The following is a 16,520-nucleotide window of genomic DNA, read 5'->3' on the forward strand; positions in this document are numbered from 1 at the left end:
CCCCGCCCGCCCCAGCAGGTGAGCAGACAAGCCTCTCGGGCTGGTGAGTGCTGGTCCGCACCGATCCTCTGTGTGGGAATCTCTCCGTTTTGCCCTCCGCAGCCGTTGCTGCGCTCTCCTCTGTGACCCCGAAGCTTCCCCCCTCTGCCACCCGCTGTCTCCGCCTGCGAAGGGGCTTCTACTGTGTGGAAACCTCTCCTCCTTCACATCTCCCTCCCACTGGTGCACGTCCCGTCCCTATTCTTTTGTCTCTGTTTTTTTTTTTGCCCTACCCAGGTAGGTGGGGAGTTTCTTGCCTTTTGGGAGGTCTGAGGTCTTCTGTCAGCGTTCAGTGGGTGTTCTGTAGGAGTTGTTCCACGTGTAGATGTATTTCTGATGTATCTCTGGGGAGGAAGGTGATCTCCATGTCCTACTCTTCCGCCATCTTCTCCAGCCACTGTATTAATTCTTTGATAATTTTCTCCCTCTGTTTTCTCGATTGGTTGTTAGATCCACTGGATTGGCCTTTAAGTTTTATATTTCTTTTCTGTTTTTCTCCCTTTTGTTTATGGGAGATGTCCTTATTTTATTTTCTAACTCTTTTATTGGTCTTTTAAAATACAGCACTTCAATATTTTTTCATAGTGCCCTGTTCCTATCTTATTGCCTTGCCAAACTCCCTCCTCCTGGATCTGACTTGATCCTGTTGGCTTTGTTTCCCACGGGACATGAAGCATTTACTTTGAAAAAAAGTGGAGGATGCACAAGTTACCTGGCTTCAGAACTGATGTCTGATGTACATCTGAAATGTCAAACCTGGACTCCTGCTTTGCCCTCAAACCTGCTCCACCTGCAGCCTTGTCTGGCTCAATTCATGACTTCTCCATCCTTCCTGTTGTTTACGTCAAAAATTTACGAGTTATTTTTTATTCTTCTCTTTCTCTTATGACATATGACATCTAATCAGTCAGGAAGCCTCGTTGGTACCATCTCCAACATATATTCAGAATCTGATAGCAGACCACTTACTCCTTCTACTTCTGCATCCCTGGTCCCAGCCATCATCACCTGGATTACTGTAATAACCTTTTAGTCCCAGCATTTTATTATGAAAATTATAAAATATACAACAAAGTTGAAAGAATTTTACACAAATAGCTGTATTCTCAACACCTAGATTCCACCCTTAACATTTTACCATGCTTGCTTTCTCATTTATTACCCATCTGTCTATCCCTCTGTCCATCCATTCTGTGATAACCTTTTAACTAGTCTCCCTGCTTCATTCCTAGTCCCATGTGTTGTTCCCACACATCAGTCCAAATGATAATTTTGAAACATAAGTCAAATTATATCTCTTCTCTGCTCAAAACTCTGCTATGGCTGCCCATTTCACTATTACTAACTCTGTAGAATTTGTAATCCTCGAAAGGAAAATTGCCTTGGTAATTTTCAGATTCCTGTGGAATTGTGAATTCATACTGAGTTTCTGTGTAGTATTACCATTGTATCACTGAGGATGGAATTGACTTTTGTCTTTTGGAGGAAATAGAACAAATGGTCGTGCTTGCTTGTTCTGAGGGCTACGATTAAAATCTTGAAGCATTCATTCCTGCCAAGGTAGTTGTCTTTCATTCTGCTTTCCATTTCAGCATATGGTGGGTGTGAATGTTTATAAACAAGACTAAGCCTGATTTTACAAGGGCTTTGCAAAATTAATTCTGTCCAATAGAATATGACTTTTTGCTTTGCTATTGTTAAAAATCCAATGGTTAAAGAAAAAGCTAGTGAAATGTGTTAGCAGCATGCAGAACAAAACTTTAAAATATATCTCTTGTTATATAGTGCATTGTCATGTGAAGGTGTAAAATGGAAGAAATGTTGATTCTGTTTGTAACTGATATGGTGAAGCCTTTTATAAGGTTTAAAATAGAGTTCACCTTATGGTGTTGTTTCTAAAAAAATTCAATGATCAGTTTCATTTTTCTTTCCTTTCCTATGTTTGCTGGTTCCTCAGGGTTCCTCTTTTGTGTTTGTTTTGATCTCTTCCTTTCATTCTTGGAGGCTCTCCTTAAATGTCTCGTAATCTTTGGCTGTACAATCATATTCAAGAGTGAGGAACGAAAAAGCCAATCAGTGGAATTTCACAGCTGGGTGATTTGGCATGGAACTGACTTTTCTATTGAGGAATCCCAAATATCAATCTCTAGAGGTCTTTTCTAGGGGCTTTACTTTCTCCAGAAAAGCATCCTCTGAAATCCCACTTGTGGATGGAGCAAGGGATCGGGGCATGCGTCTGGCTCCAGTGCTTGTGGAGAAGGTGGGGTTGGTGAGGGCTAGGGGTCCCCCTGCTGAGGTGTATACTTGTCTAAAGTCTTGCTATTGGTCCTGATCTTCAGCACACTCAGACCTCTGTCTCATCCTCAACTTCTGTAGTATCTCTTGCCACCAATCCCAGACCTCTCTGGGATTCTTTAAAGATAGGGGTGGAGAAGCTAGAGTTAATGAGAAAGCCAGGAATCTTTGGTATCAATTTAGGAACAAAGTAATGGGATCACGGGCAGAAGTGATGGCAAAAGGAATGAAGAGATATATATGGGGAAAAGCCCCCAAACCATTGCCAGTACTTGTAACTTAAAGATCTCTCTAGGTTTTTTTGGAGACTGGTGACATGGTAGTAATGAAGGCAGGGAACTTTTGCTGGGGGTATTATGAGCTTTAAAAATTGGAGTGTGGGTGCAAGGGCAGAATTTCTAGGCTAAAATGAGCTGATGAAAATTAAAAGTAATTACTTCTTGAGTGCATGTTTTCTAGATTTGTGCTGATTTATTAACACATCCAGTTTTGTGGCTTTGGAAGTTTTTATCCTTAAGTCTTTATACTCTACGTTTTAATATTGTGATTAGCTTTTAATTTTTACTGCTGATTAAGAAATGGGATAATCCTGATGAATTCATTTCACCGATTATAGTAAATACAATTTATATACTGTAGTACATCTACTATAGTAAGCACAGCAATAAATGTTAGTTGCTACTGTAGTTTTCAGTTTCATGTGCTTCACTGAAATCCTTATAAGATATGTATCCCTTTCTGTAGCTGTGGACCCTGCAGTTCAGAGCGTTTGGGACTTGGTCAAGGCCAACAGAAAGCTCTTTTAGGGAAGTGGTTACATGTACTTAAAATGCTGTTATCATGGTTAAAGTGGGTGGTTTAGCAGTACAGTTGGGATTGGCTGGGGAGTGACACTGCTTTGTTGTGAGGTAGCAAGTGCAGCAATATCATATCCAGAGAATTGCTACGTGTTTGTGTTCCAAAAGTGTGGTGAATAGTTAGGATTGATTGTTCTGGCATTTTGTGGTGATTATTAGAAAAATAAATTGCCTAAAAGGAGATAGAAGGGTGGATCTTAAAAATCAATGGATCTGGGAATTTACACCAATTGCTTCTGGTCAAGTGATGATGAAACATAAGTAATAACAGAGTTAGGAAAAGTTAATGGGAAACAGATGGAGAAGCTTATTATGGCAAGTGTGTCACCAGCTTTCTTCTGTGAGCTTGGAGGCAGATCAGAGTTAACAACTTGTCAGTGCGATGACAAGCTCTATAACTTAACAGGCAAAAGGGAGAGCCTTTAGAATTCCTAGCTCAACCGTAAATAACCTGGTACAGCTGAAGGAGAGAAGAAAGAACAGGGAATTTACGCCAGGGAAAATGGTAACATTTAAACCAGTCTGTTAAAGAACTACCTAAATGTGTTTAGCATGTCCTGCTATGGTACATACACCTTCCGATCAAATTTTGAAGGTGACATAGAAGTCCCTTTCTCCCCATTGACAGTGCTTTTTTCAGTGCTGTTAGAACAGCAGGGCTCATTAACAAACTATCTACTAATGAGAAAGACCTCTTGAGCTACCGAAAAGGCTTTAGGAGTCCTTTCTAGAAATTTCTGACAAACCCAGAGAAGTTTTCTAATATTTTATTTGTGTCAAGAGAGTATTTTTCTCATTATACAGCTATAGATATACAGTTTCCGTAGCATATGGATTGGAGAGCTGACCCTGAACTAAATACCTTATTCCCCATTTGTTGTCATTTCACCAAAATAAAAGCAAAAATGTTTTTCTTATTGCAGCAGAAATAGGCTGCTATTCATATTCAAATTCATCATTTGAAACTTTAAAAATGAATATAAGCAAAAAAATAAAAATCACTAATAATTCCACTCATTAGAAATGATCTCTATTCAAATTTCACTTTTGAGTTGTAAAAATTCTAATCATAATAATCCAAAGTATATGCCAAGATTTCTTTTAAAAGGGAAATACTCTACTCTAGTGTTTTGAGGTTTTAGAGAAACCAGACGCATATTAAGATGTATTGCATTAGCAAACCACAGTTGTATCAAAATAGCTTATGCCATTTATAAAAGCACGTGTATTAATTTACATGGATTTTAAAAACACAGTTCCACATGATTCTACTTGCTCTTCGAATCTTTAATGCCACTACATTAATTCTTTACCTAATCTTTCGTACGTGTCTGAAGATGATCTATTATTTTCATTCTGAGTCCTGATGTTACATAATTGTATGTAACTTTTATTTGAAAAGGAAAAGTAAGGTGATGAGGACCGCCTGGGAAGAAGGGCTTGTCTGTGCTGTAATTCCACCTGGGCAGGCAGCCCTCATGCTCCCCACAGGGGAGTCGGAAGGCAAATGATAGGATGGCCCTCAGGATTTTGGTTGATAGACCCTTGTGACTGACTCACTGAGCCCCTGGCCAAGCTTCATTCCTCTTTCTGCCTTCCTTGCTCATATTCTTTCTAGCTTCTCAGTTAAGATCCTGAGAAGTCTCTCAAAGCTTGTCTTCTCTACTGTGTTCCAGTTTTTCATGGGCCCTATTTAGCAAGTAAATTCCTCTCTGGAGATGTCAACTGTTTCTCACCAAAAACAATTATGTTGGAAATGTCATCATACGTTGTCTTCAGTCAGATCCTCATGACCTCTGTAGCGTGTTTTGATAAATAATTGTACTAAGACAGTATTGGGATCAATAATCCAACACTTGCAATTGATTCAGTCTTCATAGCTTGGTTTTACTTTTTGTTTTAGTTTTTTGGCTGCACCACACAGCTTGCAGGATCTTAGTTCCCAGACCACGGATCAAACCTGCGCCCTTGGCAGTGAAAGCCCAGAGTCTTAACTGCTAGACCACCAGGGAATTCCCTGGTTTTACTTTTGATTTACATTTTTTAGAAGCTCTAGGAAATTCTTCAGTAAATAAAAAAATATATTTTACTGACGTCTTTGTTAATAAATTTTCACTGTTAAAAACAGAAACCTCTGAGACACATAAGTTATTTTAAGGTCTAGATTTTTTTTTTCTTTTTTTTACAAATACTACTTTTTTTCCTACAACTTTAATATAGAATATAGTGGATTCCACATGCCAGTCTAGTCCAGGAACATTTCTTGATTCTCTGGTTATCAAATTGTTGCATATTATTCTGTTTTTATTTTAAGTTCTTTCCCCTACATTTGATAACTTATATTTATTTAATATTGAATGGCAATGAGTGGCCCTCAGAGACATTCTTATTAAATTCAAGGTATTACCCAAATAATGCTTACAGGACTATTTGGAGGGAGATGCTGTTTTATATTAAGTACACTCCTCTAATCACATCTATCTTCAGATTCAAGCGATAGGACATGCCTTCTCCTGTGCTTCCATAACACCTTCTACATATGTTTCTTAGAAGATTTCACTCAATATGTGTTTATCTGTCATTCTCAGAAGATTGAATTCCTTGAGAGCAGCATATAGCATATATAAATGCTTGCTGAGTAAATGAGTAAAAGAAGGAATTAATAAAATCTGGCTAAGTTTTAGCTAGCTCTAGCTGGCTCTATGAGGTACCAACCTGTATTGGCTAAGAGCATGGACTCTTGAAACCGAAACCACCTGGGTTCAAATCTTAGTTCCATCATTTATTAGCTATGTGTCCTTAGACAACGGTATATGACATTTGTGCATCTCAGTTTTGTCTTTTCAAATATGGGATAATTACGATACCTTACGTATCGTATAATTACGATGCTTAGAACAATACCTATATATAGTAAGTGCTATATAAGTGTTTGCTACTATCATTATTATCCTTTTATTTAATAGCCCTGGCATGGAATAGTGGGTGCCATTAGGAAATTAATTCTGGAATTCAGTTTTTCTCCCTGTCATCATGAAGAAGTGCTTTGCCTTCACTTTGGGTTCAGGAGCTCTCAGCATGGGAATGGGTAGTGGAGGTCTTTAGTACACCAACAACGGAGGACATTTGTACTTTTATCAATCAGCAGGCTGCCCAGGCTCATTGAACGATCAAGAAGCTTTTTATTTTGATTAGAATTGTATCAACTCTGTATAGGAACAATGTTACCTCAGGCAGGCTCTGATTCATCTTACTTCAGAGGATAAAACTAATTATTAATTGATAAACATATTAATTAATAAACATAGTTTATTTGGTAGGTAAAATCTTTAACAACAGTGATCCATGGGAGAGATGATAAAGGAGTTTTGGATGATAAACAGAGTGGGAAGACAGGATTGAAAGATTTTTGAAGTCCGGCTCCAGCATTAGATGTTTAACGATTTTTGTTCTTTGCATTTTTTTAAGTGGTCTATTGGATATGACTGATTGTATCTAGCTCTTGGCCTCAGGTTTATTTACTTTTTAGTCTGTCCCCCCCCCCAACATTTTATTATGAAGAATTTCTAATATACAACGAAGTTAAAGGATTTAACAGTGAACACACATATTCAACACACAGATTCTGCCATTATTGTTTTGCTATACTTTGTTGATCACGTGTCTGTACACTTATCCATTCTTCTATCCGTCTCCTGATACATTTTATGTTTTTATGTACTTGGTTAAGTTTATTTTGCTAAGGAAGTCATCATCTGTATGGGAGAAGTCAATGATTTATTCTCAGCCCCCAGAATACAAATAGTGGCATACACATACACGAAGCAGTACTTTTAAAGAATTGCTCAGTAAGAATTACTCTTACTGGAAGGATTCCTTAAAAGTCAAAGTGGGGGTAGAGAAAGAAATGTGTAGGTGGAAAAATAAGGGCTTAGGAAAATAATTCAATATCTTAGATAACCCATGAAAACATTCTTTTTGATATAGTTTTTTTAGTTTCACTTTGCAAACTATGCAGACCCAGTTCTTATTGTTTCCAGTAAATGGCAACAATCATGGAGCAGAAAAGGAACTAAGTTAAATGAAAAGCTTTAAAGAAAATCCTTGTATGTTGAGGCTAATAATATAATACACACAAAACCTAAGATATCAGTTCGTGTCAGCTTTACATCTTCTGGACAAATTATAAAATATAATTGCGTAGCTTTCCTTTTCACCGCTAGTATAGAATCTGCAATGCTAGCTCTTGTGGAGTTCTGCCTGCAAACTCTAAAGGGACTGAATAGGTCATAGGGCAAAATTTTGATTATGATTCAAAAAAGAAGGCGTAGTCACTTTGTTCCATGTGAACTAAGCAACACTTTCTAGAAAGCTGTGATTCTTTTGGAGGGCAGTTTCTGGTTGCTGTTGTTTCCTGGCAATGCATGTTTACTGGAAATGCAGGGCTGCAGAGTTACTAATGAGCATTTATCCCTTCTATTTTTAGTTCACTTCTTTAACTGAGATGGACATGATATAATCTCCATTGAGTCAAAGGATGGCATCTAGTCCTGTGCTTCCCACCGAAGACGAACAGGTTTCCTTGGGCATCGATGATCTCCATTTTTCATTGCAAGGTATTAAGATTGGGTGTGGTAACTGTGAGAACCTAACTCTCATCTATTCACAAATTGTATTGCTTCCTGTCTCTCTTATGGTAAAATATATACATGTATCTGTATTTTTCCAATTGTAGAATCTTTCAGTATACTTCAATATCTTTACTGCTATCTCAGCTACTTAGGAAAGTAAGGGATACCTGGAAGGAACTTGGTATCTCGGTTTCTCAATCTGAGTGCATGTGTTTTATTTGCAATGAAAATTAAATAGTTAACCATAGTTTGCTTGGCATTGTTTGCACTTATTTTACATCTTTTTGAATGTACATCCTTATTTTGCCCTAATAAAAAGGAATAGTAGTAGTATTAAAAGTGAGTGAACTTTCAGTCCCATGAATTATGTGTGCCTTTATGCAAATAAGTACTGTCCGTATTTTTTTTAATGTTTCTTGGCAATATTTATTATGTACTTTGAAAATTCCTTAGCCACTAGACTTTACACCTCTGTTGCATATCTTGGAGCTGAGTAGAGTCAGCTAGTGTAGAATAAATAAGGGTATGGCAAGTCTTTGAAAATATTTATGTCACTGTGTATTTTAAAGTAGTTGAAAGATTATTGACAGCATTATGTAACATTCTTAGAATGTTATTTAGAAGCCATAGCTTTTGAGTCACTAATTTTTTTTATTTTTAATTTATTATTAAATTAAATAGAAGAATTGAAGTATAATAGACATATAACATCATATTAGTTTCAGGTGTACAATATAACAATTCAGTATTTGTGTAGGTTGTGAAGTGATCATCACAATAAGTCTAATTAACATCTGTCACCATACATAGTTACAGAATTTCTTCTTCTTGTGATGAGGACTTTTAAGATCTACTCTCTTAGCAACTTTCAAATATGCAGCACAACATTATTAACTATGGTCACCATGCTGTGCCTTATACTTATTTGTGTCATGTATGATAAAGGTCCCCGAAAGACTTTCTTTCTGATATCTCTTTTTAATTAAACATGGTTTTGAATGATTAGCTTCTTGACCTTGGGGTCAATGGCTTTTAAAAATAAATATCATGTAATTTGTATAGACTCAAGAAACGTGTTTTGAGGGATAGTACTTGAGGTAAGAATTTAAAAAATTCTCAGTAAGTGCATTTTTATGGTGTTATATACTCGTCATAAGTAGTTTGAATCAAATTTTCATTTATCGGAAAAAACCCAATGTTCTTATTTTTCTCTCAAGTTTTGGTTGAATATGAGTAGTAATTCATGTGCCCTAAAGTGTATCAGGAAGATAGTGCATCAATAAATGGTCGGTAAATCTAATTTCTTCCTTCCTTCCTTCCTTCCTTCCTTTCTTTTTCTTTCTTTCTTCCTTCCTTCCTCCTTTCCTTTCCTTCCCTTTCCTTTCCTTCCCTTCCTTTCTTTCTTTATCTCTCTCCCTCCCTCCCTTCCTTTTTTCCTGAATCAATTGATCCTGATAAGTATTTATGTATGCATTTATTTGATTTTTTTCTTCCAGTTTTATTGAGATATTATTGGCATACAGCACTGTATAAGTTTCAGGTGTACAGCATAATGACTTGACTTACATACATCATGAACTGGTAATCACAATAAGTGCAGTGAACATCCATCATCTCAAATAGATACAAAACTAAAGAAACAAAAAAATTTTTTTCCATATGATGAGAACCCTTAGGATTTACTCTTGACAACTTTCATATATAAAATAGAACAGTGTTAATTATATTTATCATGCATACATTACACCCCTAGTACTTATTTATCTTGTAACAGACTGTAACTAGACCTATTATGGTGATCCTTTTGAAATGTATAGAAATATTTAAACACTGTGTTATGTAACAGGAACTAATATAGTGTTGTAGGTCAATAATACCTCAAAAACAAACAACCAACCCAACATAGAAACTCACAGAAAAAGATCAGATTTGTGGTTACCAGAGGCAGTGGTGGTGGTGGAGTTGGCTGAAAGCAGTCAAAAAGTGCAAACTTCAGGTAAATCTAATTTCTCATGCTGGCTCTGCCACTTACCAGTTCTTGAACTTGGATAAGAGACTTTATCTTTTTTGTCTCAGTTTCCTCATATTTAGAATGTGGGTGATGATGCCTATATTGCACCTGTGCTTTGAAGATGAACCATAATGCATGCAAAGGGCTTAGCACCATGCTTGCCTGACATAGAGTAGGAACATAGAGTAGGAGCTCAGTAAATGCATCGTAATTTCTTTGTAGATATTACAGTTAAAGTCTTTGTCCCAAAGGATTTCTTGTCCAGGAGCACACAGCTAGAGTAGAAATTGCATGGTGGATAGGAAAAAATGGTAAACCAGATGTCTGGTTTTCAGTTTTGACATTTCTGTTCAATGGCTTCCCATCACACATGGGATAAAGCCTAGACTTCTTGGTGTGGCTCACAGGCACTTCCTGTCTGCTGCTCACCTTTCTCTCTGCCCTCATCTCCCACAAGCACCCTGTGCTCCAGCCCCATGGCTCCTTGAGGGGCCATGCTCCCCTGCTTGTGTGCTTTTGTTCAGGTGGTTCCCCCTGCAGCTCTCCTGTCTCCTCTTTCCACTGGAAGAGTCCAGCTCATCTAGGCCTCCTCTATCTCTGTTCATCCCAAACTTAGCCAGACTCGGCCCTCTCCATGAGCCCCACTCTTTCTTTGGCTGAGATTCACACTGTGTCCTCTGTTCTCCCATAGTACCTATTGTAGCACTTATAATAATATTATAGGTGTTATATTTAAAGATGTTTTCTTCCCCACTGTAGAGTTTTATGTAGCATGCTCTAGCTTACACAGCACCCTTACGTACATTACCTCATTTGATCCTTACAACCACACTGTAAGGTAGATATTTTTATCTTCAAGATACAGAGAAGGAAGCTGTGGCTCACAAAGATGGAATTACTCCCCCAGAGTCACACAGTTAGTGAGCAGCAGAGCTCAGTTTTGACCTGGAGGATAGTTTTCTTTCCACTGCACCACAGCCACTCCGACATAGTTCAAAGAACAATTTGAAAGAGGGAATTTCCCGAACAACTTTCTCTGGAAAGTGCACATAAATCTTAGCCTTACCCTAGTTAATCCATAGCAAACTTTTATATTTTTAATTTTTATAGCAATCTTTCACATCCTGAATATGGATGGGCATTTTCAAGTAACATTAATCTCAGGTTCACAAGTAGCTCAAAATAATTAGCAAATTACTGATAAATGAGTGTTTTCTTATAGCATGTTTTGAATTATACTAGGTTATACAATCTGCTCTACAGTAGGAGATGAGTATGGGCTGCTTGGCAATGGAAATGTGATATACATGTGCTGCCGGTGTGAATGATTTTTCCTTCATGGTCTCTTTAGAGGAATATGCTGCTGGATGCATTGCTCTATAGGGGGAGAGGTGGAAAACCAATACTATACTATAGTCAGCTTTACACTGGGCAAGGGCTGCTCACATTAGCCAAATACTCTCAACTGAGGAGTTCCCATGACTGTAGAATGAAGGCTTAACCATGAAACGAATGGATTTCCCAAAGTTAAGTTCTGTATTGTTATCGGCAGATTTGTAATGATTCTTTCGGCCTGAGTTGCTGAAAGAAAGAAAGAAAGAAAGGAGGGAGGGAGGAAGGAAGGAAAGAAAGAAGGAACTTGTATGTATTTCTGAAGGTAACTTTGGTTTCATTGCACGGCTATTAGCTATGTAGACAAAAACATTGATAGACAATATTATGAACATTAGCAACTACAGAACTGCAGGCTGTTGGCAATAGTCTTAAAATCATTTGGCTTTGTACACCATGTAAGCAGACTTGTATTTCACAGAATTCACATGTGCTTAGTGATCCTTGGAGTAATATAAGTAAAGAGATTTTATGTCATATGAAAGGCTCAGGATGACCGCTCGTAAGAAAGGTTTTTTCTCCTCATTTCAGAACCTTTTTTTAAAAGGAAGAAAGAGGCCTATTTAACTAATAATGCCTACTTTATTTTAGCCAAAAACTTATATAAGGTGAGGCAATTATGGCCATACCTTGACTGAGAATAATACGCTTAAGAAAAGATTAAAATGTCTGCATTGAAATGTGGTGAATCATTGTTGATATGCTATGAAAACAGGTATATTATGTGTGCAAGGCCAACAAGGCATCAGACCTAAGGAATCAGGCAGTGCTTTGCTGAAATTCATAGAGCAGGACAATAAACATCATTTATTGTTCATCATTTGTGTAATCTTTGAGAAAATGTCTTTATGAAGGGATTTGGCTCCGGACGCGCAGGCTCAGTGGCCATGGCTCATGGGCCTAGCCGCTCCGCGGCATGTGGGATCTTCCCGGACCGGGGCACGAACCCATGTCCCCTGCATCGGCAGGCGGACTCTCAACCACTGTGCCACCAGGGAAGCCCATATGAAGGGATTTTTAAAGGCACTTTTTGTAGAGAGATATTTGTGATCTCTTAGTCTAGTGAGGATAGTAATATTGAAATGGTTGGATTTTAGGGAGGAAAAAGAAATGACATTTGTGAATTTGAACAATTTGAGCAGATTAATGTAAAAACTGGAATTTATTTTAGTTTAGTGCATTTTGTACTACCATGGATGGTCCACATTTTAAATAAATTATAGATATGAAAGTTAAAGCTATTAAAATGATAAATAAATGGTTGCTTTTAAAAATTATTTGCTTTACTGAGGTTTCCATTATAGAATTTCTTTACATCTTTCCATTGGATTTCTTACCTGGCAAAATAATAGGTGCTTCCTTCCCTTTTATCCTACGAGAATAGTAAGTACATATTTTGTCTGAAATAACATCTCTGCTAAGCTCTTCAGGTGGGAAAGGTATGTTCAGAGAACATTTCTTTGATGTATCGGGCAGATACGATTATGGAAGCAGTAAAGGGTAAAGCTGGATAATACCACAGAGTTTTCAAGTTGGAAGAGACTTTCTTTGCCATTCCATTTAATTTGAGACCAAAGGAGGAATCCCTTCAGTAGGATTTCTGAGATGAAAATCCTTGAGGGAGTTGGATTCAAGCCCAAGAAGTTTGGGGATTTTGCTTTTAGGCAGCAGGTAGCTATTGGGTCTTGGGAATGAGAGGACAGGGTCCATGGTCAGAGTTGTGCCTTAGGAGATTAGTCTGGGTTTGAGGTATAGGAAGACTTGAAAGGGGTGAGAAAGTGAAATTGGAGAAACTGATTAGAAAGCTTTGCAAATATCTGCGTATTGGGTAATGTTGGCGTGGATTCGAGTTATAGCAGTGAGTAGGAAAGTATGGGACCGATAAGAAACCATTAAGGTGGAAGACTCAGTAGGACTCTGCAGTTATTGACTATGCAAAATAAGGTGGAGAAGCTCCAAAGTTAGAAGCTGAGCTGCTTGAGATAATAGTGGTGTAGCAACTATAATGTCCAAAGTATTAACTTCCTTTTTTAAAAAAATAAATTTATTTATTTTATTTTTTTTAAATTTTCGGCTGTGTTGTGTCTGTTGCTGTGCACCAGCTTTCTCTAGTTGCGGGGAGCAGGGGTTACTCTTGGTTGAAGTGCGTGGACTTCTCATTGTGGTGGCTTCTCTTGTTGTGGAGCACGGGCTCTAGGCATGTGGGCTTCAGTTGTTGTGGCGTGCGGGCTCAGTAGTTGTGGCTCGCGGGCTCTAGAGCGCAGGCTCAGTAGTTGTGGCACATGGGCTCAGCTGCTCCGCGGCATGTGGGATCTTCCCGGACCAGGGCCCGAACCCGCGTCCCCCGCATTGGCAGGCAGACTCCCAACCACTGCACCACCAGGGAAGCCCCTTAACTTCCTTTTTATTTAGTGTCTTTTCACCAAGTATTTTAATAGTATCAAATAATAAGACCATTAAATACTATTTTATATCAATATGCTTAAAATAAATTGTTGTAGATAAAACATCCTGTGTTCAAAGAAACTCTTGAGAACTTCCTATGTCATGGAAAGCTTAATAGCACGACACAGGTAGAGGGTCCATTTGAAAGTCAAATTAATAATGAGTGAAATTGATACCTGGAATTGACATGATATTTTAAATCAACTATAGTTCAATTAAAAACAATGAGTGGGGCTTCCCTGGTTGCGCAGTGGTTGAGAGTCCGCCTGCCGATGCAGGGGACGTGGGTTCGTGTCCCGGTCTGGGAAGATCCCACATGCCGCGGAGCGGCTGGGCCCGTGAGCCATGGCTGCTGAGCCTGCGTGTCCGGAGCCTGTGCTCTGCAATGGGAGAGGCCACAACAGTGAGAGGCCCACGTACTGGAAAAAAAAAACCAAAAAACAATGAGTGAAATTGACTGACTAGGCTGACTCATCTTGTGATATTTTAAGTGGTAGCTATGGCAATTTTGGACACTTTATACATTTTAGATTTAAGTTTTTTCTTTTTTTTTTTTTGATGTGCACCTTTTAAAGTCTGTATTGAATTTGTTAGAATATTGCTTCTGTTTTATGTTTTGGTTTTTTGGCTGTGAGGCATGTGGGATCTTAGCTCCCCGACCAGGGATTGAACCTGTACACCCTGCCTTGGAAGGTGAAGTCTTAACCACTGGACTGCCAGGGAAGTCCCGATTTAAGTTGTTTCATAATTTTATGTACCAGGAGCACATTATTTTGTTTTCAAAAATGAGGTAGGCCAATGGTAGCTCATTAGAGCAACAGCATCCGAATAGAGAATGTTATCATCAATTAGACAAAGGACTAGGAAGGAGTGTGTATTGTTACCTTTGCCACCACACGTGGAGTTAACTTTCATGCAGTCCTGCCAAAATGCTGGTGAATGGTTAACCATCTGCACGAACCTGTATAAAACCATATCCAGCCAAGTTACTGTGTTGTTTCAAACAATGCTCATATGTTTTATTTAGTGCTGTTATCTTCTAGATGACATATTTTAAAAGGTTAAAAAGCCCTTTATGCCTTCTGGGTAGACATTGCTTGGTAGGGCTGAGCAGTGAAATGTGAGTCTCTGTAGTTAGGTTATTACTCCATTTAAATTTATTCATGATTTACTGAGTATCCATCTGAAGGGAGGCTTTCAATGTATGTATTCCTTTTAATAACATTAGAAAATGTTTGTGTTCGTTGGGTTAGATTACAAGAATAATTATGTGATGTAATGTTGAATTTTATTCACTTGTTCAGTAAATACTGGATGGCAACCATAGGTAGGGTGTTAAGGATGCAAAGATGAATAGATTGAGCACCTGCAAGAGGCGTGTAGTCCAGCTGTGCTTTTGCCTGTTGACATCATGTGAAAGTGACATCAACAAGTAAGACAAATAAGAACTTCCCAGGAGTTTGTTTTCCTGCTGAACCCTCTGTCATTATTCCTTATCCTGGAGTTTCCTTTCATCTTTGGACATCTCTTGCTCTAATAAGCCATCTGAGTTCCTCTAAGTATGTTAGGTGCCCTGCATAGGAAATCTTGTATCTTTATTGCCAGTGAAATTTCTGACGTGTTTTAGGCTTTCAATAAAAAACCCTGTAATGAAAAACTGAGTGGCCATTCCACTATAAAGATATATATTAGGAGTTTGGGATTAACATAGACACACTAGTATATATAAAACAGATAATCAACAGGAACCTACCGTGAAGCACAGGGAGCTCAATCTTCTGTAATAACCTATATGAGAAAAGAAGCTGAAAAAGATGGATATGTGTGTATGTATAACTGAATCACTTTGCTGTACACCTGAAACTAACACAATATTGTAAATTAACTATATTCCAATATAAAGTAAAAATTAAATTTAAATTAAAAAAAAGAAAAAAATATATAAAGTATCCTGAATTAGAAAAATTGTTCAGTGTTCAGGGAAATCAGACAGGATGGAAACAAAGATTTCTTTAGACACGAGGCAGTGAGGTATGTATATGGTGTTTAGGGGCTCAGTAGTGTTTTAGTATCATGTTTCTGAGAGAAATTCTGTTCTACCTTATGACAGTGAGTGAATGAAACTGTGAAGACTGAGAAAGAGGAGTGGATTTAATAAAATGCTTCTGGGTAGGATTTCTGCCCTTTTGCACCTAGGTCCCCAATGTGGGATTTTGATGGAAATGATGAATGAAGAGTAAGAAATATGCAGACAGTATTTTTGCTTCTTTAACCAAGGCAGACTGCTTTGTTATTATGAATAAAAGCAATATCTCTGGGTTTCTTTGTTTTTTTGCCAATTAGGTGATTATTACACCCGGAGAAAATAATCAAGTTATAGTCCTTCACCAGCTATCAGTGCTGTACTGTCCCAACAAAAAAGCTTCCAGAAAGTTCCTGATATCATAATAGCTGATACTGTCTTCTGCTGTGTTTTTTTGGAGGATTATTTGCCTTCATATTGTAAAGCTTCATAATCTTAAAAATATTCCAATTAAATGAAAAACAAAATAGCTCTGGAAGCAGTGAATGATGTTTTTCAGGGAAAGGTTTTTTCTTTTTCTTTTTTTTTTTTTTTCTTTTTAGGTTGTATATACGGTTTCGTCTTCTGGGAACTTTGGTTCTGTTTTTGCCAGGAGTTTGGGGATAAGCTTACTTTATTCTGGGTCAGTTACATTTTGAAAAGTAGGGCAAGATAAATCCAGGGTCATTTAGAGTCCTGTTAAAGTAGGTTAACAAAGATCTCATTCATTCCTTATAGAAATCAGAATCCTTTTTAATTAGCCCCATGGGCGATACAAGATTTTCTGA

At 37.9% G+C, this 16,520-nt stretch overlaps 1 protein-coding gene across 6 annotated transcripts in view; it reads left to right on the forward strand.

Annotated features, from left to right (window-relative positions):
• SYNE2 (spectrin repeat containing nuclear envelope protein 2) overlaps positions 1 to 16,520 on the forward strand; it is a 330,191-nt gene that overhangs the window by 49,481 nt on the left and 264,190 nt on the right. For all 6 annotated transcript variants that reach the window (XM_049706356.1, XM_049706357.1, XM_049706358.1 and 3 more), the window contains exon 2: positions 7,678 to 7,807. In XM_049706356.1, coding sequence (XP_049562313.1) covers positions 7,729 to 7,807 — 79 coding nt within the window. In that variant the 5' untranslated portion in view covers positions 7,678 to 7,728. The remainder of the gene's footprint in view (positions 1 to 7,677; positions 7,808 to 16,520) is intronic.

The sequence above is a fragment of the Orcinus orca genome, chromosome 2 (genome assembly GCF_937001465.1).
Source record: "Orcinus orca chromosome 2, mOrcOrc1.1, whole genome shotgun sequence".
In the NCBI taxonomy this organism is placed as follows: Eukaryota; Metazoa; Chordata; class Mammalia; order Artiodactyla; family Delphinidae; genus Orcinus; species Orcinus orca.